This window comes from Capricornis sumatraensis, chromosome 2 (assembly GCF_032405125.1).
Source record: "Capricornis sumatraensis isolate serow.1 chromosome 2, serow.2, whole genome shotgun sequence".
NCBI classification, from domain to species: domain Eukaryota; kingdom Metazoa; phylum Chordata; class Mammalia; order Artiodactyla; family Bovidae; genus Capricornis; species Capricornis sumatraensis.
Window position 1 is genome coordinate 88,865,366 of NC_091070.1, and position 27,694 is coordinate 88,893,059.

General features: G+C 45.0%; 1 protein-coding gene across 1 annotated transcript; it reads right to left on the reverse strand.

Moving 5' to 3' along the window:
* Nucleotides 1-571: 571 nt before the first annotated feature.
* Nucleotides 572-25,771, reverse strand: ANKDD1A (ankyrin repeat and death domain containing 1A). Its single transcript, XM_068993510.1, is given in 11 exon segments — nt 572-613; nt 3,276-3,316; nt 11,053-11,121; nt 11,124-11,177; nt 14,615-14,793; nt 17,111-17,208; nt 18,802-18,900; nt 20,299-20,324; nt 20,327-20,396; nt 22,840-22,930; nt 25,389-25,771. Coding segments are annotated over 11 exon segments (1,152 nt in total).
* Nucleotides 25,772-27,694: the final 1,923 nt, after the last annotated feature.

The following is a 27,694-nucleotide window of genomic DNA, read 5'->3' on the forward strand; positions in this document are numbered from 1 at the left end:
CTAACCTAGGAAATGAAACAACCAACCAATCTAGGAATTGCTGAGTCCCTACAGAATTAACCCAAAGAGAAACACACTAAGACACATTGTAGTCAAAATGGCAGAAATTAAAGAGAAAATTAACCCATTACTGAATTGGGGATTTTTGCAGAAACTAATACCTGGGGCTATAATATGTCTCTGGTCCATCATGTGTTAAAAGCAGCAAGTGAAAAATAAAAGGAAGTCCTATAAAGCTATCAGCTAACTTTTCAGCAGAAACTCCACAGGCCAGAAGAGAGTGGCATAATATACTTAAAAGTGATGAAAAGGGAAAACCTACCACAGCCAAGGATACTCTACCCAGCAATGCTGTCATTTAGATTTGATGGAGAGATAAAGGCCTTACAGAAAAACAAAAGCAAAAAGAGTACATACCACCCACCTTTACAAGAAATGTTAAAGGAACTTCTCTTAAGCAAAAAAGAAAAGACCATAACAAGAAACACAAAAGTTATGAAAGGAAAAATCTCATCAGTAAAGGCAGACAGTAGAAGTAGGAACTCATCCTCACAGAAAGCTAGTAGGAAGGTTAAAACACAAAAGTAGTCAAATCATCTACATCCACAATAAGCTGTAAAGGGATACACAAAAACATTAGATGTAAAACATAATATCAAAAACAATAAATGTGAGGAGAGGAGAGTACAAATGCAGAGTTGTTAAAAGGCACTGGAAATTAATAGATCAGCAACTTAAAATAAGGCTTTCCTGGTGGCTCAGATTATAAGATCCCCTAAAGAAGGGAATGGCTACCCACTCTAGTATTCTTGCCTGGAGAATTCCATGGACAGAGAAGCCTGATGAGCTACAGTCCCTGGGGTAACAAAGAGTCAGACACATCTGAGTGAGTAACACTTCCACTTTATAACATATATATGTGTGTGTGTGCATAGACATACATATATGTAACAATTGCTATGTAAAACCCTCATGGTGATCACATATGAAATCTATAATAGGGCTTCCCTGGTGGCTCAGTGGTAGAGAATCCACCTGCCAGTGCAGGAGACACAGATTTGACCCTGGTCTGGGAAGATTCCCATGTGCCATGGAGCAACTAAGCCCGTGTGCCACAACTACTGAGCCTGTGCTCTAGAGCCCAGGAGCTGCAACTCCTGAGCCCACATGCTGCACCCCCGGAAGCCTGTGTACCCTAGAGCCAGTGCACTGCCACAGGAGAAGCCACTGCAATGAGAAGCCTGCACGCCCTAACTAGAGAGCAGCCCCTGCTCACTGCAGCTCAGGAGAAGCCCCAGCAGCAACAAGGACCCAGCACAGCCAAAAATACATATTTTAAAAAAATCTATAATAGATACACAAGAAAAAGGAATTCAGAACATTACTGCTGCTGCTGCTAAGTCGCTTCAGTCGTGTCCGACTCTGCGACCCCATAGACAGCAGCCCACCAGGCTCCCCCGTCCCTGGGATTCTCCAGGCAAGAACACTGGAGTGGGGTGCCATTTCCTTCTCCAATGCATGAAAGTGAAAAGTGAAAGTGAAGTCGCTCAGCTGTGTCTGACTCTTCGTGACCCCATGGACTACAGCCCACCAGGCTCCCCCGTCCCTGGGATTCTCCAGGCAAGAGTACTGGAGTGGGTTGCCATTGCCTTCTCCGCAGAACATAACAATAGTCATCAAATCACAAGAGGACAAAAGAAAGGAACAAGAAAGAACAATAAAAACAACCCAAAACAGTTACCAAAATGGCAATCAGAACATGTGTATCGGTCATTACTTTAAATGTAAATGGACTTAATACTCCAATCAAAAGGCAGAGTAGCTGAATGATTAAAAAAAAACGACCCATATATATGCTGTCTACAAGAGACTTACTTCAGACCTAACAACACACACAAACTGAAAGTGAGGGGATGGAAAAAGATATTCCTGCAAATAAAAATCAAAAGAAAGCCAAGGTAGCAATAGTCACATCAGACAAAATAGACTAAAATAGAGACTCTTACAAGAAATAAAGAAGGACATTACATAATAATCAAGAAATCAATTCAAGGAAAAGATATAATAATGCACCCAATATAGGAGCACCTAAATACATAAAACAAATATAAATGGACATAAAGGGAGAAATCGATGGTAACAGAATAATAATAGGAGACCTTACCACACTTAACATCAATGGATAGAAGATCCAGAGAATCAATTAGGAAACACTGGTTGACATGTTAGGCAAAATGAACTTAGTAGATATATGTACAGAATATCCCATACAAAAACAATACACATTCTTTTCAAGTGTAAATGGAACATTCTCGAGGGTAGATCACATGCTAGACCAGAAAACAATCCTTGATAACCCTAAGGAAACTGAAATATCAAGCATCTTCTCTGACTACAATGCTATGACACTAGAAATCAAATTCAAGGAAAAAAAAAAAAACGCCCCAAAAAAAGAAAATGTGGAGGTACACACAAATGTGGCGGCTAAACAAAGTGCTACTAAGTAATCAATAGATCACAGAATAAATCAAAGAGGAAATAAAATACCTAGAGACATACTCTTGCCTGGAAAATCCCATGGACGGAGGAGCCTGGTAGGCTGCAATCCACGGGGTCGCTAAGAGCTGGGCACGACTGAGCGACTTCACTTTCACTTTTCACTTCCCGGCTTTGGAGAAGGAAATGGCAACCCACTCCAGTGTTCTTGCCTGGAGAATCCCAGGGACGGGGGGCCTGATGGGCTGCCGTCTATGGGGTCGCACAGAGTCGGACACGACTGAAGCGACTTAGCAGCAGCAGAGACAAATGAAAATGAAAGCACAACTGTCCAAAAATCTATGGGATGGAGCAAAAGCAACTCTAAGAGGGAAGTTGACAGCAATACAAGCTTATTGCAGGAAATAAGGAAAATCTCAGCCTGACTTTACACCTAAAGGAACAACAAACAAGACCCAAAGTCAATAGAAGGAAAGGAATTGTAAAGATCAGAGCAGAAATAAATAGAGACCAAACAAATCAATGAAATTAAGACCTGGTTCTTTGAAAGGGACCTTTGTGTGTGTGTGTGTGTGTGTGTGTGTGTGTGTGTGTGTGTGCTCAGTGGTGTCCAACTCTTTGCAACCCTATGGACTGTGGCCCACCAGGCTCCTTTGTTCATGGAGCTTTCCAGGCAAGAATACTGCAGTGGTTGCCATTTTCTACTCCTGAGGATCTTCCCAACCCAGGGATCCAACTCAATGTCTTGTGTCTCTTGCATTGGCAACTTGAGTCTTTACCAGTGTGCCACCTGGGAGGCCCTGATAAACTTTTACCAAAGCTAATCGAGAAAAAAAGAGACAAGACCAAGAGCAATAAAATCAGAAATGAAAAAGGAGAGGCTGCAGCAGACACCACAGACATACAAAGGATCATAGGGAATACTACAGATAACTGAATGCTAATAAAATGAACAACCTGGAAAAAATGGACAAATTTCTAGAAGTATACAATGTCCCAAGACTGAACCAAGAATAAACAGAAAACATGAACAGATAAATTATCCATAATGAAATTGAATCAGGAATTTTTTAAAAATCCCAATAAATAAAGTCCAGGATCAGGTGGCTTCACAGGAGAATTCTACCAAAGATTTTGAGAAGAGTTAACACCTATCCTTCTGAAACTATTCCAAAAAAATCACAGAGGGAAGAACACTTCCAAACTCATCCTATGAGGCCAACTTCACCCTGATATCAAAACCAGACAAAGATGCCACACACAAAAAAGGAAAATTATAGGACAGTATCACTGATGAATATAAATACAAAAACCCTCAACAAAATATTAGCAAACCAATTCCAATGATACATATAAGGAATCATACAACATGATCAAGTGGGATTTATCCCAGGGCTGCAGAAATTTTTCACTACTCACAAATCAATGTGAGACAGCACATTAATGGACTGAAGACTAAAAACCATAGATCATCTCAATAGATTCAGAAAAAGTTTTTGATAAAAATTCAATATCCATTTATGATTTTAAAAAAGTCTCCAGAAAGTGGGTATAGAGGGAAACGTACCTCAACATAATAAAGGCCATATATGACAAGCCCACTACTAATATGCTCAACAGTGAGAAGCTGAAAGTATTTAAGATCGAGAATAAGACAGCCATGCCCACTCTCACCACTTTTATTCAATATAGAATATAGAAGTCCTAGATAGAAAAAAAAAAGAAAAAAGAATATAGAAGTCCTAGCCATAGCAGTCAGACTAGAAAAGAAAATAAAAATAATCCAAATTGGAAAGGAAGAAGTAAAACTGACACTGTTTGGAGAAAACATGATACTATACATTGAAAATCCTAAAGATGATACCACTAGAAAACTACCAGGGCTCATCAATGAATCTGCTAAAATTTGAAGACACAAAATTAATATACAGAAATCTGTTGCATTTCTATACAGTAAGAACAAACTATCAGAAAAGATATTAAGGAAACAATATCATTTACCATCACATCAAACAGAGTAAATAGGAATAAACCTACCTAAGAAGGTAAAAGAACTATACTCATAAAACTGTATGATATGGATGAAAGAAGCTGAAGATGACACAAACAGATGGAAAGACAGACTATATTCATGTATTAGAAGAATTAATACTGTTAAAATGACCAAACTCCGCAAGCAATCTACAGATTCAATGCAAACTCTATCAAAATACCAGGGCATTTTTCATGGAACTAGAATAATTTTAAAATCTATATGAAAACACAAAAAGACCCCCAAAAGCCAAAACAATCTTGACAAAGAAAAACAGCTCATACAGCTTGACATCAAAAAACACAATTGAAAAATGGGCAGAAGACCTGAATAGACACTTTTCTAAAGAAGACATGCAAATGACCAACAAGCACATGAAAAGATGCTCAACATAATTGTTAGAGAAATGCAAATCAAAACTACAATGAGATAGCACCCTACACCTGTTATAATAGCTATCATCAAGAAGTCTGCAAATAACAAATGTTGGAGAGGATGTGGAGAAAAGGGAACCCTAGTATACTGTTGGTGGGAATGTAAATTGTTCAGCCGCTATGGAAAACAGTATGGAGTTTCCTTTAAAAACTAAAAATAAAGCTGCTATATGATCCAGCAATTCCACTCCTGGGTGTGTATCCAAAAAAGTTGAAAACTCTAATTTGAAGACACATGAACTCCAATGTGTCCCCCAAATTCTCTAAGCCAGGCTTCAGCCATATATGAACCGTGAACTTCCAGATGTTCAAGCTGGTTTTAGGAAAGGCAGAGGAACCAAATTGCCAACATTCGCTGGACCATTGAAAAAGCAAGAGAGTTCCAGAAAAATATGTATTTCTGCTTTATTGATTATGCCAAAGCCTTTGACTGTGTTGGATCACAATAAACTGTGGAAAATTCAAAAAGAGGTGGGAATACCAGACCACTTGACCTGCCTCCTGAGAAACCTGTATGCAGTTCAGGAAGCAACAGTTAGAACTGGACATGTAACAACAGACTGGTTCCAAATAGGAAAAGGAGTACGTCAAGGCTGTATATTGTCACCCTGCTGATTTAACTTATATGCAGAGTACATCATGAGAAACGCTGGACTGGATGAAGCACAAACTGGAATCAAGATTGCTGGGAGAAATATCAACAACCTCAGATATGCAGATGACACTACCCTTATGGCAGAAAGTGAAGAAGAACTAAAGAGCTTCTTGATGAAAGTGAAAGAGGAGAGTGAAAAAGCTGGCTTAAAGCTCAACATTCAGAAAACGAAGATCATGGCATGTGGTCCAATCATTTCATGGGAAATAGATGGGGAAACAGTGGAAACAGTGTCAGACTTTATTTTTTGGGCTCCAAAATCACTGCAGATGGTGATTGCAGCCATGAAATTAAAAGACGCTTACTCCTTGGAAGGAAAGTTATGACCAACCTAGACAGCATATTAAAAAGCAGAGACATTACTTTGTCAAGAAAGGTCCATCTAGTCAAGGCTATGGTTTTTCCAGTAGTCATGTATGGATGTGAGAGTTGGACTATAAAGAAAGCTGAGTGCAGAATTGATGCTTTTGAACTGTGATATTGGAGAAGACTCTTGAGAGTCCCTTGGACTGCAAGGAGATCCAACCAGTCCATCCTAAAGGAGGTCAGTCCTAAGTGTTCATTGAAGAGACTGATGTTGAAGCTGAAACTCCAATATTTTGGCCACCTGATGCGAAGAGCTGACTCATTTGAAAAGACCCTGATGTTGGGAAAGATTGAGGGCAGGAGAAGGGGACGACAGAGGATGAGATGGTTGGATGGCATTACCAACTCAATGGACATGAGTTTGGGTAAACTCCGGGAGTTGGTGATGGACAGGGAGGTCTGGCTTGCTGAGGTTCATGGGGTCACGAAGAGTAGGACATGACTGAGCGACTGAACCCCAGTGTTCACAGCAGCACTATTTGTAATAGCCAGAACATGGAAGTAACTCAAGTGCCCATTAACAGATGAGTGGATTAAGAAGTTGGAGTATATAAATGTATATACTATGGAACATTATTCAGCCATAAAAAAGAATGAAAATTGCCATTTGCGGCAACATAATGAAACTCCAATACTTTGGCCACCTCATGCGAACAGCTGACTCATTGGAAAAGACTCTGATGCTGGGAGGGATTGGGGGCAGGAGGAGAAGGGGACGACAGAGGATGAGATGGCTGGATGGCATCACCAACTCGATGGACATGAGTTTGGGTGAACTCCAGGAGTTGGTGATGGACAGGGAGGCCTGGCGTGCTGTGATTCATGGGGTCGCAAAGAGTCGGACATGACCGAGCAGCTGAACTGAACTGAACTGAACTGAATATGGATAGACCTAGAAAATATTATATTTAGTGAAGTCAAACAGAGAAAGAAAAATCCTATATAATATCACATCACCAACTCGATGGACATGAGTTTGGGTAAACTTCGGGAGCTGGTGATGGACAGGGAGGCCTGGCATGCTGCGATTCATGGGGTTGCAAAGAGTCAGACACGACTAAGCGACTGAACTGAATATCACTTAAATGGGGAATCTGAAAAACAGTACAAATGAACTTATTTACAAAACAGAAATAGACACAGACATAGAAAATAAACCTGTGGTTACCAGAGGAGTGAGGGTGGAAGGGAAGGGCAAATTAGGGGTATGGCATTAACAGATATAAGTGAAAGTTGCTCAGTCATGTCTGACTTTTTGTGACCCCATGGACTATACAGTTCATAGGATTCTCCAGGCCAGAATACTAAAGTGGGTAGCCTTTCCCTTCTCCAGGGGATCTTCCCAACCCAGGGATCAAACCCAGGTCTCCCGCATTGTAGGTGGATTCTTTACCAACTGAGCCACAAGGGAAGCCTAAGAATACTGGAGTGGGTAGCCTATCCTTTCTCCAGGGGATCTTCCTGACCCAGGAATCAAACCGGGATCTCTTGCCTTGCAGGCAGATTCTTTACCAATTGAGCTTTCAGGGAAGCCCTAACAGATAGAAACTACCATACATAAAATAGATAAGCAACAAGGATTTACTGTATACAGAGAACTATATTTAGTATCTAATAAATACCTATAATAGCATATAATCAGAAAAAAAAAACTGAATAAAAAGATGTATACTTTAGGCTAAGACCATATTTTAAATCAACTGATTCAATAAAAAATTATTGATATAAATATTTTCATAGGTTTAGAAAAACATTTAAAAATTTAAAAAAAAATTGTTTACAGATTGATTGAAAGTGAAAACTGAAGTTGCTCAGTCATGTCTGACTCTTTGTGACCCCATGGACTGTAGCCCACCAGGTTCCTCTGTCAATGGGATTTCCCAGGCAAGAATACTGGAGTGGGTTGCTGTTTCCTTCTCCAGGGGATTTTCCTGGCTCAGGGATCGAACCCGGGTCTCCAGCGTCGCGGGCAGACACTTTACCGTCTGAGCCACCAGGGAATCCCACAGATTAATTGAGTAGACAACAAATCACTCATGGGAACTCTATAAATCAATCTTGTTAATCTTGTCTAAAGGAAAAGAACCAACCCACAACAAATTGTTTGAAATTTTCCCATTGATTTCCCAAACAAACAAAAGTATTGAATTTGAGAGATCTATTTCAACAGTTAAACTTTATTTAAGGACTTGCTTTTTTGTCTCAAAAAAATAAAAATTCACCCAGGTACGCAATCCAAGTCCTATGAAATGCCTTTCTCATATGGAATAGATGGTGGAGGAGTGTTCTCTATCTCAACACAGCATGTGTGATGACGGGTGCCACAGGGGAGGGAGGCTGTGTGCTGTGCAGAGGGCTGAATCCCACTGCAAACTGTGGGGCCTCGGGCAAAACACACCTCTCAGATCATCAGCCTGATGAGTTGGTTTCAAAACCTCTTTTTCTTTCTTTTTGTATGTTTTAGTTTCAGTTATTTTAAAAAATAGACTAGTTTTTTAAGAACAGTCTTTAAAAAACTGAACAGATAGTACCGAGTTTCCATACACCCTTCTCGTGGCATAGTTCCGCTATGCTCACTTGCACTCATGTTAGGATGTTTGCAAGTTTTTCTGTAGGATAAATTCATAGATGTGGGATTGCTAAGTCAAAGGGTAAATGTATTTGTAATTTTGGTGAATAATGCCAAACTGCCTTTCAGAGGACTGTACCACTGTGAACTGCCGCCAGCCATGTGTGAGAACTGGAACCCCTTTCAGCTCTAGCAGTTTTTATGCTATCTCCTTCCCAGGACTCAGGTCCAGTGGGTAACTTTGTGGGAAGTTTTTCTAAGACATGGGCTTCTAAACCGGCCATAGCAGGAGAGTACACATTAGACAGAAACAGTTTTCAGGCAGCACTTTCAGGCAACCCAGCACAGATCCTCTTCACATGTGAAATTTCCAGAGTCATATTTCCCCAGAACCATGCTTTCCAGCTGGTGTGGCTGAGCTATGCAATGACCTGTGCAGTCAAGGCACCTAAACGGCTTCAGACCAGCCCAATATGGTTGCTATTTGCCACAGGTGCTCTTTAAATTTAAAATTAAATCAAAAGCTCAGTTCTTCATTCCACTAGCCTCATTTCAAGTGGCAACCATATTGGACAGCGCAGATCTGAAACATTCCCTCCATCGAAGAAAGTTCTATTATACAGTGCTGGTCCAGAGAGGTGACCCTTTGTATGGCCCAAAATGGGCAAATGCAAGGTATAATCTTGAACCAGATCTTGGTCCAGTAAAATGACATGAAAGACCCAAATGACAAAATTTGAATAAGGTGTGAAGGTGAGTTAACAGTATCCTTTCAGTGTTAATTTCCTGGTTGGTTAATATTTGGGGAAGCTGAGTGAAGAGATTTGGAAATTCTCTGCACTATATCTGCAACATTTTTATAAGTCTGAAATGGTTTCAAAACTTAAGAGTTGACAACTTTTAAAAATTCTTTTAAAAAAAGAGGGGAAAAATGAGATTGTGTGCCTCTGGGGACAATCGAAATATACAAGTAAGCCATGAATAGAAACAGCTGTGCAGTAGGCACACCTTTCATAAAAGCCAGGGACTGAATTAAGGGGAGTCCTTTCATAAGGGATGTATGGAGACTTTCATCAGATGGGGGAGACAGATGGTGAATTTGACTCCAGACCTCACCACTTGATTAGCTGCTTATCCACCCTGAGCCCAGCGTCTTCTCCAAAAGACATCCCTTGCATCTCAGGGGGCTGTTGCAAGGCTCCAGTGAGATGCAGGAGATGAAACTGAGCTAAGAGCGGCCAAGGACTATACCTGTGGGAAGAGACTACCTACGAAACCTCAGACTGGCCCATGAACCAATCCTGTGAGAAAGATGACAGACATTTGCCTGCTGGTTCTGCTAACTGTGAGTGTAAGTGGAAGCAGCTGGAGGTCTCTTTACAGTGGTTATTTTTAGCCCTTAAGCAGTGGTCTTCCTCTGTTGAGCGGCCCTCACTCTGCAGTCGCATGTTCCTTCCAGTTACATGGCTGTGCACCTAGGGTCCTCATTTGCTTTCTTCCTGAAGCTTTCTGCAAAAGACAAGAATCCTATTGCCTCTGCCTCTTGTTGCCTAACTGCTGCCTCACAGGACTGGTTTAATGTTTGTCTGCCAGAGCTTGCATTAAAAGAAGATACAACAATAATATTTAAGAATATGTTGGAAAAATGAACCAAGTCATCTTTAATTCTTCCTCTCTGAAATGACTGGTTTCCCACTTTGCATGTGGCAGCTGGTGGAGACCCACCATGCAGGGGACTTTCCCTTTGCCCCTCGACAATATGCTATGAACGCTTTTCCTGTTGCCATGGTCCTTCATTACTATGGATGAATGCCTAGTACCCCATCCTGTGGTTGCCCTGTATATGTATAAAATGCCCCAGGCCAACAGACGTTACAGAGTTGAAGCCTTTTCATCATGAGCTGATTTTGTTATTAATGAGGGATCATTACTAGAACCTGTTTCGCTGCTTGTCTGATGGTTCCACATGGTGCCCTGAATCCCAAATCCCCAAAAAAGCTTTTGGGATTGACAGACTCAAATAGGTTGTGATGGCCTTAGAAATTTTATTTGATCAGATCTTTGTAGTTCAACTCATCTTAAACCAGTTTTGGCCCATAGGTCTTAATGTTTGTGAAAACCAACCCTGCAGGCTGTTCTCACCTTACCCCAAACTGGGCAAAGGGTGGGGGTGGGGACATGGGATCAAATCAGTATAGACAGCTGATAGGAAGAGATTGTAGCTTCAGTGACCTTGGGGCTGTGAAGGTCACAGGGACCATCTGGGCCACCCTCTTTGCACAGATGGGGAGCCTGGGGCCCAGAGGTACTGTGAGTTGCCTGAGGCTCTGCCTGGGTTCCAGGAGGAGGAAGGGCTACGACCAGCAATCTGGAAGGTTCAGAGCCAGTGCTAGGGCACTGTGGTCTGAGCAGCCTTGGAGGGCTTTGCTGCATTGCAGCAGGGCCTTGCTGGGGCCCAGAGCTGCCCTGAGCAGGAAACAGATGAGAAGGAGACACTTACCCCCCAGGTCCCTCCTGCCAATGGCCGCGAGGCCCTTGAATAGTGCTCTGGTGGGGTTCTCACCACACTGTGTGGCCAGATGAGCAGCATGCGGTGCCCATGTTCCCCATAGCTCCTGGTTCCTGGGGACCAGCGAGGGAGGGAGAGAGAGAGAAAAGGTGCCCACCCTGTCTGCCTTACCAGAGCCAGGTCTGAGCCCACCCTTACGTCCACCAGAACACCAGGCCCTTCTCCAGATTTCAGCAGAGCTCAGCCCAGAGATGGGGAAGGGAGTTGGAGGGTGGGGAGGGAGGGGAGGAGCAGCAGCCTCAGATGGTATGGGGGTGGGGTTTGGGGTCCGAGACACGAGGACCTCCCCAGCCCCAGACTTTTCCTGATCATCCACTGTGTATCCTGTTGGTGTCACTGGGAAGAGGGAAAGAACTAGCATTCACAGTGGTACCAAGATGCCTTGTAGAGGGCATCTCTCTGACTGCTTACAACCATCTCTGCTTTGCACACTCTTCCTCACCCTGCACCAGTGGTTCTCAGCCATCAGTGCTCACTGGAAACACCTGGAGTCCTCTCCGTCTCTGAGATTCCTTTGTACTTGGGAACGGGTGTGTCTAGGCAGGGAACGGGTGTGTCTAGGCACTGAATGGTGTTAAGCCTTCCTAGGTGATTCCAGTGTTTGGAAACAAGCGCCTACTCTCTTCAGTGCCTGCGGCAGCTGTTATTAAACTGTGACCAGGTCAGCTTTCCCAGGCTTTGGCACAGCCCTGGGGGCACAGTCATCATGTCCAAGTCAGTCACCCACTGCATCCTGATGTTCCGGTGTCTGCGGCCCCCAGCAGGCACATCCTCCTGGTGTTGCCAGTGATATGCCTGTGGTATGTTTCACTTGACCCATTTATTCACTAGCCCTTGTTACCAGCCTTGTAATTCATCAGTGCTCTTTAATTGTCTAAGAAACCTGCATCTGTAACAGAGCTTTCTTTTGGACTCACTCCATTACAGATGCAGATTCTAAGAAATCTGTATCTGTAATAGAGTTTACTTTTGGACTCCGGCTTCCCTGATAGCTCAGTTGGTAAGGAATCCGCCTGCAATGCAGGAGACCCCAGTTCAATTCCTGGGTCAGGAAGATCCGCTGGAGAAGGGATGGGCTACCCACTGCAGTGTTCTTGGGCTTCCCTTGTGGCTCAGCTGGTAAAGAATCCACCTGCAATGAGGGAGACCTGGGTTCGATCCCTAGGTTGGGAAGATCCCCTGGAGAAGGAAAAGGTTACCCACTCCAGTATTCTGGCCAGGAGAATTCCATGGACTATACAGTCCATGGCATTGCAACGAGTTGGACGTGACTTTCATTTTCACTTTTGGACTCCCTACTCTATCCACTACCCGATTTACACATGTGTATGTCAGGCAGAGTACATCATGAGAAACGCTGGACTGGAAGAAACACAAGCTGGAATCAAGATTGCCAGGAGAAATATCAATCACCTCAGATATGCAGATGACACCACCCTTATGGCAGAAAGTGAAGAGGAACTAAAAAGCCTCTTGATGAAAGTGAAAGTGGAGAGTGAAAAAGTTGGCCTAAAGCTCAACGTTCAGAAAACGAAGATCATGGCATCCGGTCCCATCACTTCATGGGAAATAGATGGGGAAACAGTGGAAACAGTGTCAGACTTTATTTTTTTGGGCTCCCAAATCACTGCAGATGGTGATTGCAGCAATGAAATTAAAAGATGCTTACTCCTTGGAAGAAAAGTTATGACCAACCTAGATAGTATATTCAAAAGCAGAGGCATGACTTTGCCGACTAAGGTCTGTCTAGTGAAGGCTATGGTTTTTCCAGTGGCCATGTATGGATGTGAGAGTTGGACTGTGAAGAAGGCTGAGTGCCGAAGAATTGATGCCTTTGAACTGTGGTGTTGGAGAAGACTCTTGAGAGTCCCTTGGACTGCAAGGAGATCCAAGCAGTCCATTCTGAAGGAGATCAACCCTGGGATTTCTTTGGAAGGAATGATGCTGAAGCTGAAACTCCAGTACTTTGGCCACCTCATACGAAGAGTTGACTCATTGGAAAAGAGTCTGATGCTGGGAGGGATTCAGGGCAGGAGGAGAAGGGGATGACAGAGGATGAGATGGCTGGATGGCATCACTGACTCGATGCACATGAGTCTGAGTGAACTTCAGGAATTGATGATGGACAGGGAGGACTGGTGTGCTGTGATTCATGGGGTTGCAAAGAGTCGGACACGACTGAGCGACTGAACTGAACCGAACTGATGTCAGGAATCTCTGTGTTAAATTTTTAGCTTTCTAAGTTGCGTTAGACCTTTTTTGCCTTTTTTCCCAGAGTATGTATTTATATATTCCCTGTCTCTTCTTTCAGATGAACTGTAGAATCCCCAGGTGGCGCTAGTGGTAAATAACCTGCCCCAATGTGGGAGAACTAAGAGATGTGGGTTCGATCCCAGGGTTGGGAAGATTTCCCCTGGAGAAGGAAATGGACCCACTCTAGTATTCTTGCCTGGAGAATCCCATGGACAGAGGAGCCTGGCAGGCTACTGTCCGTGGGGTCACAGAGTTGGACACGACTGAAGTGACTTAGCACGCACACATGTCAAATCCTTTAGTCAAGTTTCAAACACTTCGTATTTTGATTTGATTAAAATTGAATGAGGGACTTTCCTGGTGGTACAGTGGCTAAGATGCCATGCTCCTTTTGCAGGGGGAGGCTAGGTTTGGTCCCTGGTTGAGGAGCTAGATCCCACATGCCACAATTAAGACCCAGTGCAGCCAAATAAATAAATAGTAATAATAATAAGTAAAATACAATTGGATCAAAGCTTTAGTTGGGGGAAAATTGATATCTACATGACACTTTTTTTTAGCTGGAAACACAGGAATGTTGTACCACTTACCAAGTCTTCGTTCAAATAATTTGTATTGTCTTACTCATGTCACTCATAGTTTAGAAACACACTACTGTAAGTGGTATATTTTTAAAAATACCTCTATATATTTTGTCCACTTCTTGATGGTACAGAGGAATACTATGGTGTTTATATATTTAATCATATTTAGCCATTTCATTGAATTATTTTTTTCTAAGAGTTTTTCTGTTGACTCTTCTGGACTTTCTAGGTATATAATTATCGCATCTGAAATTAATAAATCTCTCTTCCTTTTCAATATTTACACTCATAATTTCTATTTCTGTTTCATACATCAATAACAGGGCCAAAATGTCCAAACAGATGTTAAATAATAGTGGCAACAACAGTTCCTTTCCTTTTTACAGGAAGTAAAGGAAGTGCCTTTAGCTTTGTGGGTGAATGATGGGTATCAGCTCAAGCTGACTCATGAGGCATGTGAAGTTCACAGGTCAGTTGTAGAGGGAGGGGCAGGGGGCTCAGCCTGTGCAAAGGCCTGGGGAGGGAAAGAGTACATGGCATGTTGGAAATAGCATGTGACTTGGTGAGGATTTTCCCCTAGAAGCACAGAAAGCTGAATACACCCACATGCCCCCGCCCCTCCTCCTGGGCTGCTCTGGGGCACTGAGGCAAGGTGGTCCACTGTTGCTCTGTGGCGTGGACATGGGCCTTGGTGAACTCCCAGCAGTGGAAGAATCCACTTGTGGGGCCGCAGGTACCGGAAGCCAGTTGCCACAGCACTGAGCAGAGAAGCTGTGTTTCCCGCTGATGGTCCTGCTTAATGGTCAAACTCTTCCCAGAGGGGTTACAGATGTCCCTACACAAAGAGGCAGTCCTGTGGGGCAGATCCCAGAAGTACAGCAGCCATTTTGGGGAAATCCCTGCCAGGCTCTCCCTTGTTCCATGAGCCTGGACCCAGAACTGGCATCATCACAGACCTGGGGCTTAGTGTCCCTTACTCTGGTTTTTGACTCTATGCCTAGCTTTGAGTGCTGGAACCTGAGCTGCTTACATATTTTTCCACCCAGAATTCCTTTCCTTACCTTCCTGTCTCTCAATCTCATTGCCATAGTCAAAAGACCACCTGTGTGCCACCTCTTCCAGGAAGCCTTCCCAATTTTTCTCTTTATTTGTGTTGTTATAGAGGGAATGTCAGTAGAACACCTCAGCAATTGTGGCTAAAACTAGGCAAGCCAAGAATCAGGCACTAACTAAACTTGCTGATTGCCAACAAGTAGAGAAGGGTGGGCTACAGAATTCTTTCCATGCAAAGCAGGTGATAAAATAAGAGGCTGCCAAAATTATGTAGTAGCACGTAAGTTAAACCCACAAAAGCCTAGACTGAAGCCAAAAAAAGCCCCTTGAAAAATGTGGATACTTAGTTCTGGCTGCTAAAAAGCTCAGGTGAGTCCTGGTGTCTGCAGCTTTGAACCTCACATCCTGGTTAACAGTGTCTGGGAAGTGATGACCTGAGAGCTTTTCTCCCATGTGAGGTGGTAAGAATTGTTTCTATAGAACAGTGCTCTCAGCTGCATCTTAAATTGGAATCATCTGACACCTTTAAGAACCACGGAAGCTAGGCCTTTACCTCAAGATTCTAATTGCACTGGTTTAGGTGTAGAAAGGAGGGATTTGTGATTCTAACTGCACCACTGCCTTAGTGTTGAGAACTTTGAAAGCCTGAGGTGGATGAAGATTATACATAGAGATGAATCAGTTCATTTAATCATTTGTCTTAATATTTAGGAGTAATCCGTTGTATGTAAAGAAGTTGTAATGTTGACGAGATGTGAAAGAGCAAAATCTTCTGATTCCTATGGAAATTTGTTATTGATTGATTGGTTTGGGGACAGTTATTGTTTTGAGAAGCGCAAGAGAATTTTACTGTTTGTATACAGTATCGGAGGGCTCCCGAGGTGGCTCAGGAGTCTGCCTACCAGTGCAGGAGACGCAGGTTTGATCCCTGGGTCGGGAAGATCCCCTGGTGAAGGAAATGGCAACTCACTCCAGTATTCTTGCCTGGGAAATCCCATGGACAGAGGAGCCCAGCAGGCCACAGTCCATGGGGTCACAAAGAAGAGGACACAACTTACTGACTAAACAAAAACAATGATACAATATCAGAATGTCTACGACATTTAAGATTCACTTTATAGGTTTAATTTACTGGATTTCATGGAATAATTTAAGAATTTAGGAAGCATTTGAAGTGCTTAAAAAGAGAACCTATTATATTAAATGTATTAATTCAGTTTAATATGTTTAAGGTAGTTTAATTAAGTTTAAACACAGGCCCGAACTTTAAACAAAAGGCTTCCTTGAGGGACTTCCCTAGCTGTCCAGTAGTTAAGATCCCATACTTCCAATGCAGGGAGTGAGGGCTTGATCTCTGGTCGGGGAGCTAGATCCCACATGCTGTGTGATGCAGCCATTTAAAAAAATATCTTTCTCGAAAGTGACTGTTAAAATTTACTAGTTGTATAAATACAATAATAAGAATGTAAAAATAAATTTAAAAGTTTAAGGAAAACTAAGATTTAAATTTTGTAAAAAAAAAAAAGTATTAATTTAAAAACTGAAATAAATGCAAACTTTTACTTTCTGTATATAAAAACAGCCACCAAATGTAAACAAAACACTCTCCACCCACCCCCATTTGTTGATGCTGGAACTGCAAATGCCTGACCTTATATTTGCTACTACTCTTGCCCAACTCCAGAGCAGATATCCCTAATCAGTCCCAGCACACTTGACCTCTGGGCTCAGAAAGTTGCTTGAATAGAACACCCCGACCCAGAGTTCCAATCACCTATAGCTGACAGTGAGCTGGAACCAAACTGTCATTTCTTTATTCATGCGTGTACGCATTCATCCGTCAACAAGGAGCTAGAGCAGTGTCTACCAGTATCTCCACACTGGTATGGACCTCAGTCAGCCTTATTTCAGGTGGTCTGGGTGCTCACCCATCTCTTTATAATCCCAAAGAACCCTAGCATTAGGTAAGGCAGCAAGTATCATTCCCTTGGAAACCAAGGGGTTCCTGAATTGGTCAGGGCTGAGGTTCAAAGCCAGCTCCACCTGAAGCCAGGGCTACTCCCTTTCCAACACAGAGAGACCAAGCACAGGATCTCAGCACCTTGTCCCATCTGTAGAAGTGATCGTCTTTTATGATCATGTCCACCAGGTTGCTGTGGTTGCTGCGGGCAGCCACTGACGGGGCAGTTTCTCCTTGCTGCAGGTGACAAAGGAGAAGGGAAGCCAGAGTCTGTACTCGAGGGTGTGTGGTGGTCTCCAGCTCTGACAACAAACCTTCCTGTCCAAAGCAAATGGTTTCCAGCAGTCTACACTGGAGGACAGAAACGTTTTCTGGGAGAAACTCCAGGTATGGAAAGTCACAGTAGACTAAGGCAATAATAATAATTCTAGCAACCACCCCTTGTGTTCCTTTAGAATAGGAGGCCTTGGAGTTTATAAAACTCAGCCTATGGTTCATGTTGATGTATGGCAGAAACCAACACAATATTGTAAAGCAATTATCCTTCAATTAAAAATAAATAAATTAAAAAAAAACCAACACCCAGCCTACATAACTCCTCAAGGTTGTCTGTGAGATCATGTTACCAGCCCCATTTCTCATATGAAACTGAGACAGGCCTGGGACCTGGAAGACTTTGCTGCAACGCTGGCACCTAGACACACCTCTCCTCAAGCAGCAAAGTGCAAAGAAATTATATGAGACTAAAAATAACTGCATGCTGGGACAGTTGGGGCAAATTCTGGACCCCAAAGATCAAAAGAGACCAAAAACCCCAGCTACCACTTGAAGAGTGTGGAGCTAAAACAGAGGGTCGGGAGTGAAAGCAGGGTACCGCACATGCCCCCTGCACACAGCACCAGCTAAGGGGTGAGCCAAATACCTAAGCTACCCTCCAGGCCTGCCTCTGGACACACCCCTGCCCTCAGCCCGTATAAGGAACAAACTTGCCCCACCTCGCTTACCCCTGCTGTAGCAAGGGCCCCAATATAGCTTTGTCTGAATTTCTTGTCTGGCCTCTAATCAATTTCTATCCATTGAAAAAGGCCAAGAGCCTTTGTCATAACAAAACCAGAACCCAGAGAAGGGGTCTGGGCCCCTATGTCATATTTGCTTCCTCCCCTCAGTCTCCCAGCCCTTGGCTCCAGGCCTGTGGCACAAAACTGGCTCAACCACCTCCGGGCACCTTGGGAAGATGGGAGGCTCTTCTTTGAGCTTGGCCAGCTGTCTGGGGGCCCAGTTCAAAGCAGGGAGTCCTGCTCAGGTCCAGCCTCCAGGCTTGTTCCCTGCCCCCACCTATTTCCCACACCATCCCACGGGCTGGGCCGTGTGTGCAAGGGCCCTTGCCCTCATGGGCCCGTGACCCCCTCAGCCTCATACCAAGTCTTCAGGTCTTCTTGAACCTCTAGCTACCTGAGAGTTGGCCACCCCAGAGGCACCATGACCCCGGAAGCTTCTGCAACCTTGTTTCACATGTGGGGTGGTGATGCACTGTCCCTCTAGTCTTCTCCCCCTCTCCCCAGCAGACAACTCAAGGAGCTCAAAGTCTGATGGAGCCCATGAAACAGAAGACAACTGTATCACAGACAAGGACCAAGAGAGGGGGGGGCCAAGTGCTGAGAGCCCTCAGAGGAGGCAGAGGAGGGTGAAGGAGGGGCAGGAAGACTGCCTGGAGGAGGTGGCCTTTGAGCTGACATGTAACAGTGATATGAACACTCTGGAAGCAGGAGGCAATTGCTGTAGGCGAAGTTGTGAAAACTGGAAAGGGAGGCTGGTTGTGAGCAGAAGTACTTTATCTCTTAGGTTTAAGTTAACCCCAGTGATGAGGAGCATCTCTGCTATGTCCCACCAGGCACGCTCCGTGGCAGATTGGAGGGGTGTCTGCTTCCTCTGGAGAAGAAGCCAAGGGAACGAAGAGCAGAAAAGCATGTAAGCAGGGTGTGTAGCTCAAAGCCGGGACAGGACCAAGAGGGGTCAACTCCCAACTGGGTCTTAACAGAATTTCTCTCTAATAAGTTATAAGGAAGGGTAAACTGGGTTTAATCATAAACATACTACTCAGGAGAGAAAACTTAGTAAAAAAAAAAAAAGAACAAAAAAACATACCACTCACTCCCTAGCCCACCCACGAGTGAAGTGACTTAGCAGCAGCAGCAGCAGCAGCCCACCCAAGTCAACCTCTGTTACAGTCTTAGCACATTTCTTCTAGTCTTTTGTTTAATGCAATTACTTTTAGTTTTATGGTTTTACATATTTGAGATCATTCTATATTACATTTTGTATCTATAGAACTTTCTGTATATTATAAACTCAATAAACACCATTTTTCATAGCTCCATAAAAGCCAATCTATGTCTGTACAGTAATTTTATGCAGGAGACCCAGGTTCAGTTCCTGGATTGGGAAGATCCCTGGGAGAAGGAAATGGCAACCCACTCTAGTATTCTTGCCTGGAGAATCCTATGGACAGAGGAATCTGGCAGTCTACAATCCATGGAGTCACAAGAGTTGGACACAACCTAGCAACTGAACCACTACTACCATAATTTACCCAATCACTTCTCTCTTATTAAGTATTTGGGCCCTTTTTGAAATGAAAACTGATACAGTGTTACAATGAATATCTTGGTGCATGAGCTCAATATATTTCCTGAGGCTCAATTTTCAACTGTGCAAATACTGACTTTTAAAGATACATGTTATATTCTGTCAAATTGCTTTCTACTACTAGTGGTTGTGGATGGTTGCCCTGAGGATTGTGTGATTAGAGGGTAGATTGCGGGGATGGGGGTTTTAAAACGACTCTGACTGATTACAACTTCAGGACTCAGAGGCCTTTTGTTATACAAGACGAACCCAGTCACTGCTGCCCTGGTAATTTTCCCTAAGAGGGGGAAAAAATCAATGAAAGGAAAAGGCTAAATATAGGAAAATGTTTAGTTTAGTGTTCTATATATCATGTGGAGAAGGCAACAGCACCCCCACTCCAGTACTCTTGCCTGGAAAATCCCATGGACGGAGGAGCCTTGTAGGCTGCAGTCCATGGGGTCACTAAGAGTCGACACGACTGAGCGACTTCACAAAAACTTGGGAATACCCAAATGTTCAACATAGAGGAATGGTTAATAAAATGTTGCTACCTTCAACAAATATTCAAACAGCTTTTTACAAGCTAAGAAAGCAATTCCTCAACTCTGGGCCAAGCTGGTAGACTACAGCCAAACTCTGCCAGCCTGGGAGGGTGCCCAGAGGTGCCATGGGGCCCAGATGGTTTCTGTAGCCACTTACATTGTCAACAGTGTCCAGATCATGGTGGCGTCCATAAGGACCTGCTGCAGGACAGTGACATTGTGCCTCACGGCGAGGTGCACAGGAGTGGCGCCCTGCTGCGGGGGGAGACACACAGACCAACTGATGGGTCCCTCCCAGGACTGCCCAGCTGCAGGTTGGTGCTAGAAGACGGGAGTTAGGAGCGTAGACAGTGCTTCTGAGTTTGGCCTCTCTCGCTTCTTGGGCAACATGAGTGGCCTAAAGCATTTACAGCCCAAAGCCTGAATTCCTTGGGCCCACTGCTGATCTCAGGGTGTGAGGGAGCCCGAAGTCCCACATTTGAGATCTTGATGTGCCAAGCATTCACCACACAACTTTGGGCAAGTCATCCTGCTTCTCTGCTACACTTCATCCGGCAAATGATGTCTGCTGCAACAAGCAGCAAGGTCCCTTCTAGGAACACCACCTTAAAATTCTCTGATAACTCATTTACTTTCCAGGAACCTAGCAAACATATAGGAAGGGTCTTCTTATTTAGTACTTTCATCTCACAAACGAGAACACTTAATGAGTTCAGAAAACTAACATGACTCACCCAACGACACGTAACTAACAGAGACCTTGTGTTATTGGACTTTCTACCCCCAGGGTCTAGGTAGGTGCCTAACAACTATTTATGTATGAAATCAATGAATGAGAGAGCCAGCCAGGACCAGAACATAGGTCTCAGTCCAAGCCCAACAGTCATCCAAGGCCTCACTCAGGTCTAGAGGATTCCATCCCCAGTGGTCCCCTGTGAACACTGACTCCATGATGAAGCGGGGATACTGCCACAGCACCCTTCTGTCTAGGTGTACAGTGACACATATATAGTGGGACGGGACAAAACCAGAAGAATCAATGGCATGGGTCGGTACTATTAATAACTGTGGAAAATACCCTCACATAATGAACAATAAAAGTTTATAGAACAGAACACACACACACACAACAAAAACACCCACAACTACCATTACTGGTTTTGGCCAGGAAAAAAGCAGTTTATGGATATCAGAAGATTTAACCTAGATGATTATTTGTAGGCAATGTGATTGTACATCTAGATGTGTTAAAACAGCTACTATACCCCAACCCCCCCCCCCAAAAAAACCAAAACCTAGCAAAATTAATGAAAAGTCATACAGAAGATAAAAATACCAGAGTCAATAACATTCCTATATTGAATCCCTATAAGAAATGACATGTTCTAAAAAGATAGTCTATTCACAATGACAGTCAAAATATATAAAGTACCTATGAAGAGTATAATTGGAAATGACTATTACAAAGGCAAACGAAAAACCATAGGACACCACTGAAAGATATAAAACAGGACATAAAGGAAATGGAAAGACATGTTCCTAGTGAAAAAATAAAATATTGCAAAGATGACCATTTTAGCTTATATTATTTACAGACTTAATGTAATCCCAAACCCAAACTGCAAATAAATGCCAAAAAGTATTCTAAAATGGGCTTCCCAGGTGGTGCTAGTGGTAAGGAACCCAACTACCAATGAGCAGATGTAAAAGACATGGGTTTGATCTCTGGGTCAGGAAGATTCCCCTGGAGGAAGGCATGGCAACCTACTCCAGTATTCTTGCCTGGAGAATCCCATGGACAGAGGAGCCTGGCGGGCTATGGTCCATGGGGTCGCAAAAGAGTCGGACACGACTGAAGAGACTTAGCACATCACAGCATTCTAAAACACATCTAGAAAAAAATTTAAAAACCCAGAAAAAACTTTCATAGAATTTCAACAGATCATTGCTAAATAACTGTGAAATTAAAATAAGGTCAAAAGAAGGTCTGCTGTGGGAGTGAATGGGCAGACATGGGAAACTGGCTCAAAGAACTATTCAGATGAGCTGGGAAACCCATCGGAGCTATAATGGTGGCTTTCCAGGAAGCAGCAGACCACAGAGATAAAGTCACCAAAGGGGCTGTTTACGGCCTTCATCCTCCTAGAAACAGGTGCGAGGGGCTGTGGTCGAAAAGGGGAGTGGCAAGAGATCAGTATTGCCTTTCATTGTCTTACACGTTATTTATAAAAACCAAAAGAACCAAAAAGAACAAAAGGATCTAGTGAGATGCCTTCTTCCCACCATTATCATCCAGCTGCTCGGTTCTCCCTACTCCCATAGTAACATCTTATAAAGCCACTGTACAATACTCTAAACCAGAATACTCACATTGATAATACCTATCTTACTCAGATCTCCCCAGTTTCACTCCCAGTCATTTGTATACATATGTATTTTATGCGATTTTTTCATTAATGGATACACATGTAGGTTCATGCATCTGTTACATAGTTCAGACACAGCAGCGTTCCATTACAGCAGCGTTCCATCACCACATGGGCCGCCTGTGTTCTCCTTTTATAACCACACCCTCCTCCCTCCTCTGCCCCCTGTCCCACCCTCAGCAACCACTAATCTGTTCTCCATGTCTATTTTGAGCAGCAAGTCATGGGAGATTCTTCAGTGTGCCCCCCTTTCATCCACGCCCCACACTTACGTGATCAGCCACATCAGTACTGCCTCCTGCCTGGATGACCATGTCCTCAGAGCCACCGAGGGCTGCATAGTGGAGGCAGCTCTGCTTTTTTCTAGAAGGAAACAGGCATCAGTGCAGCATCCCCTGGACCCCTCACAGTGGGGTTTACAAAGCACTCTGGGATTCATTATTCCATTTACAACTCACAACCCCCCATCCTGGGACTATTATCCTCATTAAACCCAAAGGAGGGAGAAATCAGTGACTTGCCCAGGCCTGGCGACTAGTAAAAGGACCACGCTATGGTCTCAGGATTTTCCTTGCCTCCAGTCACAGACTCCGGAACAAAAGCCAAAAGCCTTCACAATTCCTGAGCCAGTGAAGACACTCAGGGAAAAAAGACTCTGAGAAGATGGTTTTCAAAGAGGGGGACTGATAAGATCTGCAGTACAAGGAAAACCCCTCCCAGCATGTACTATCCAGCTGGAGCTGGTGTCAGTGGGTCCACAGAGGAGATTGGCAGGGCCAGAGCGAGGGCTTTCATGGGCCTTCATCTCGGAAGGTCCTGCTAAGTGACCAGCTGTCCCAGGTTGCCCTGGACTGAAGGCTCCCTAGAATGTGAGACTTTCTGTTTTAAGATTGGGACAGTATGAGGCAAACCAGGATGAGTTGGTCACTCTGCCAAAGTCTTGTCTGAGAGAGTACACAAGGTGGGTGGGAACCCATCCACCTCCCGGTGGGAAATGCAAACCCTTTGGGTTGGCTGCTCCTCTGAGACTCTGCTACATGACTTTGTGAGGCGGGGGAATGTTGGAATGGATCACGGCCTCTGCCAGAAACAAGTCAAGGCTGGAGCACGAGGCCCAGGGAGGCGGGCACCTCTAACCACCAATGATCACCAGCTGGACTTGACCTCCCGTCTCCTAAACTCCTGTGCTGATACTGCTGGGGAGGCGCCATGGCCTGTAGCATTCTTGCTCCTCCCAGCGCCTAGTGCTGGGCACAGAGAGAGGGCCTTGCTGATGGATGACCATAATTGGGTGCCTGGGGGCAGCCACATTCCTTCTCTGGGTTGTCCTGCTCCCCCCCCCGCCCCCGACATCCCTGGGATAGTAGACTCCAAACTTGCCAGGGGTGTTCTGCAAATTAAATGGTTTGTGGCTTATAAAGCATTATTGGCCAAAAAAAAAAAGGGAATTCCTTGGTGGTCCAATACATAAAAGACTGCTTTCACTGCCAGGGCTGTGGTTCAGTTTCTAGTTGGAGAACTAAGATCCGGCAGACCACATGGCATGGCCAAAATAATACTAATACTAATAATGAAGCATTATTTACATTTAAGGGCAGTTTTGGTCGCTATTGTTATTAAATTTACATTTGCCATTTTGCTATTTGTTTTCAGAATGTCTCCTCTCTTTTTTATTCTGTTTCCCCGAGACTGCCTTCTTTGGTGTCAAATATTTTTTAGCATATCCTTTTCATTTCTCCATTTTTGCTATTATTTATATTATTCACTATTAATGTTATTTTTGCTGCATTATTGAAATTTAGAACGAAAGAGAATTCCAGACCCTCAGACCCTCAACCATCCAAGAAAGATTATTTGTCACTGATCAAACAATAAAAAGCAAAACAAAACAAAAAAACCAACTTCCTACTTAAAGAAAGGTCACAATCCTCCCCCTGCCCCGGCCCCTTCTCAAGGACACAGAATTTCTAATGGCCAACTCACAGAGCACAATGGGAGGGGAGAAAAGAGGCCTGTCCCAGAGTCACACCCAGGCCTCAGCTCCATTTGCTGGGGTGGGCGGGCACAGCTGGAGACACACCACCCACCCCCACCCCCACTGGGCAAGGCAAACCTGTCAGGCCCCAAGCTCTGGAGTCAGAGAAATAGGCTTCTCAGACTCAGCTTTGCTTCTTACTAGCTTGTGCCCTGGGAAAGTCACTGAACCTTTTTCACCTGTAAAATGGGGGAAATTTTTCTGAGATAATATTCAACCATTATAAAAGGACTTTGTGAATCATCAAGTGTCCAACAACAAGACTCTAATGGGTACTGAGTTCCTATTAAGTCCCAGGCACTACACTAGGTATTTAGTCCTCACGGCAACATAAAAAAGTAAGTATATATTATGGGCTTTCCTGGTGGCTCAGACAGGAAAGAATCTGCCTGCAACGCAGGGGACAGAGGTTTGATCCCAGGGTCAGGAAGATCCCCTGGAGAAGGGAATGGCTACCCACTCCAGTATTCTTGCCTGGAGAATTGCATGGACAGCGGAGTACAGCCCATAGGGTTGCAAAGAGTCAGACACAATGAGCAATTAACACACACACAAGTACATGTCATCTTCAACTTATAGCTGGGAAAAGAGGCTCAGAGAGGATGAGTAACTTGCCCAAGGTCACGGAGTTCAGCAGTAGAGAAGCCAAGTCCAGGACCTGAGCCTGCTGCCTCGTAGCTTTGCTCACACCACGTTCAGGAATCACTGTGGCTGCTACAGTCACAGCCGACACAGTCACAGCTGGGCAGCTGAGGACACACGCTCGTCCTGAGGGGGCCCAGCTACCTGGGTGAGGGTGTTCGCGCTACCCCCGCCCCTAGGAGGAGCTGCACACAGGTGAGGCGGATCCCTTCCGCAGCCGCGTTAAGGGCGCTCAGACGTTCCTGAAGTACAGGAGTGGTGTGGGGGCGGCAGGAGGCCGAGCCAGAGCCCAGGGCGGAGGTCACCACTCTTGCTGGGGCTGCCGGGCTCTTTGAGCTCTCCCCTCCCTGCTCCTGCGGACGATGACCTGGTATCCGTGGAGTCCTGAGCCCCACGCCCGATTCTCGCCTGGAGGGGCATTTGGTGCATTCAGTGCCCCCCCCGCCCCCAACCCCGCAGCTCTGCTGGTGTCTCCTCACCCTCCTGTCTCTGATCCATCCCCCCCACCCCCGCTCCACCCTGGTCATGTGACCTCTCGCTCCTTTAAACACACACGGTGTTAACGACTTCTCCATAATCCCTGATGCCCGGTTTTCCTCTGAGCCTGGAGCCTTGTACTGCTACTCATCTTCTCCTGGCGGGCTGTCTGAGACATGTCCTCGTTCTTGGTTCCAAGGCCCCCCGCGGGGAGAAATCAGACAGCACCATGGGCTGTGGGCTCCTGGAATGCAGGGGACAAGTCAACGTCACACATCTCTGCCTTTTCCAGGTGGTGACTCACCGCATTCTGCTCCTTCAGGTCCAGCCTGACGGCCACGAGTCACCGCAGCACAGCCAGGTGGGCGGCCAGGTGAAGGGCTGTGTTCCCCTACTGTAAGGAGAGGGTCTCCTGAAGGGCCGGTGGGATCACGGACACTGGCAGGTCCTGGGGACCCGCTGGAGCTGAGGTCCAGAGAGGGGTGACACGTCCAGGGTGACGGAGCAGGTCTGTGACACGCTATCGCTCGGCCACCCTGCTTGGAGAGCTGTGCCCCAAACTACCAAAAACCAGGGGCATTTTCAAGGGCCAGGTTCTCATCTCTTTTTACACAGTTTAAGATAGGCCCATTACTTAAAAAAAAAAAAACAAATCCCTATTTTCCATGCTCCAGGTTAAAGCTGGTCCCAACTCAGTGAGCCCAGATCTATGCCTTTCCTCTAATCAGGCCACAGCCCCAGAGACTGTACTCAGGCTGTGCCTGGCAGCCACATGGCCCAATCTCTCACCTCCTACATCTGTTCCAGATGTTAGCTTCTTACTGAAGAGCACAGCCCACCCTGACCGTGAGATTGGAGACTGCACCTCCCCCCGATCCCCTTATCCTGCCCCACTGTTCCATTTCCCCCAAAGCGCTGACCGCCGAACACCCTCCACCAGCTGCTTGTGTACTGTATCTATTGTTTACTGTCCGAACCTCTTGGGTGGAACAGAGGTGCCACAAAGGCAAGGATTTCTGTCTTAGCTTATTCTCTAAAGTTTTCCCAAGTGCCTAGATTAGGGCCTGGGGCACACGGCAGATATTTGTTCTGTAGATGTTTGTTCAGTAACACATAACGGAGATGCAGAACCTGACCTGTGTCTCCTGGAACTCGAGAGCAGCCTCACCCGTGAGAAGTCTAAAGCTGACAGTTACAGGGCCATGGCAGATGACTCCACTGGGCGGGCAAAGGGCACAGTGTCCCTTGCAGTGGAAGTGGCCTCATCGAGGGCAGACTGCTGGGGGTCATCCTCAAAGAGGACTTGCTTCAGGAGGGTAAGAGGCCCCAGGGAAGAGGAGGCAGCCCAGGACATGGGATGTCCCTACAGGGGAGCTGCAGAGGGAGCCAGGGCAGAGACCTTGGAGTCACAAACAAAAGCATCCAGAAGGGAAGACTCAGCTTCAGCCATTCGTCATGTCCAGGAGACTGTGGGAACAATTGAGCTGAACCAGTTAAGGGGGCCTTTTGGCTCAAGGGCTCCCCTCTGCCCTGGCCTCAGCACCTTCCCAGGAAGGAATTCAATTTAGGGACTTCTCTGGTGGGCCAGTGGTTAAGAACCTGCCTTCTTCCAATACAGAGGACTCGATTCCTGGTTGAAGAGCTAAGATCTCACATGCCATGGGGCCATTAAGCCCATGTTCCTTGACTACCGAGCCCACACTCTCTGGAGCCTATGCACCAAAACCAGAGAAGCCCACACGCAACGAGGACCCAAAGCACCCAAAAGGGAAAAATAAAAGGCAAAAACAGACATTCAGCTTAGGCACAGATCTTTCAAGTGAAGATGCGAACATGTACTTAAAGTGGTTAAGCCATCCCCCACCCCATGATAGATCCACACACGCACACTATCTTACGGGGTCAGAGACGAAACATTCACATTTCTTTTATGATCGTCATCAGATTATATTTATAGGTAAAGCTAAGTTTAG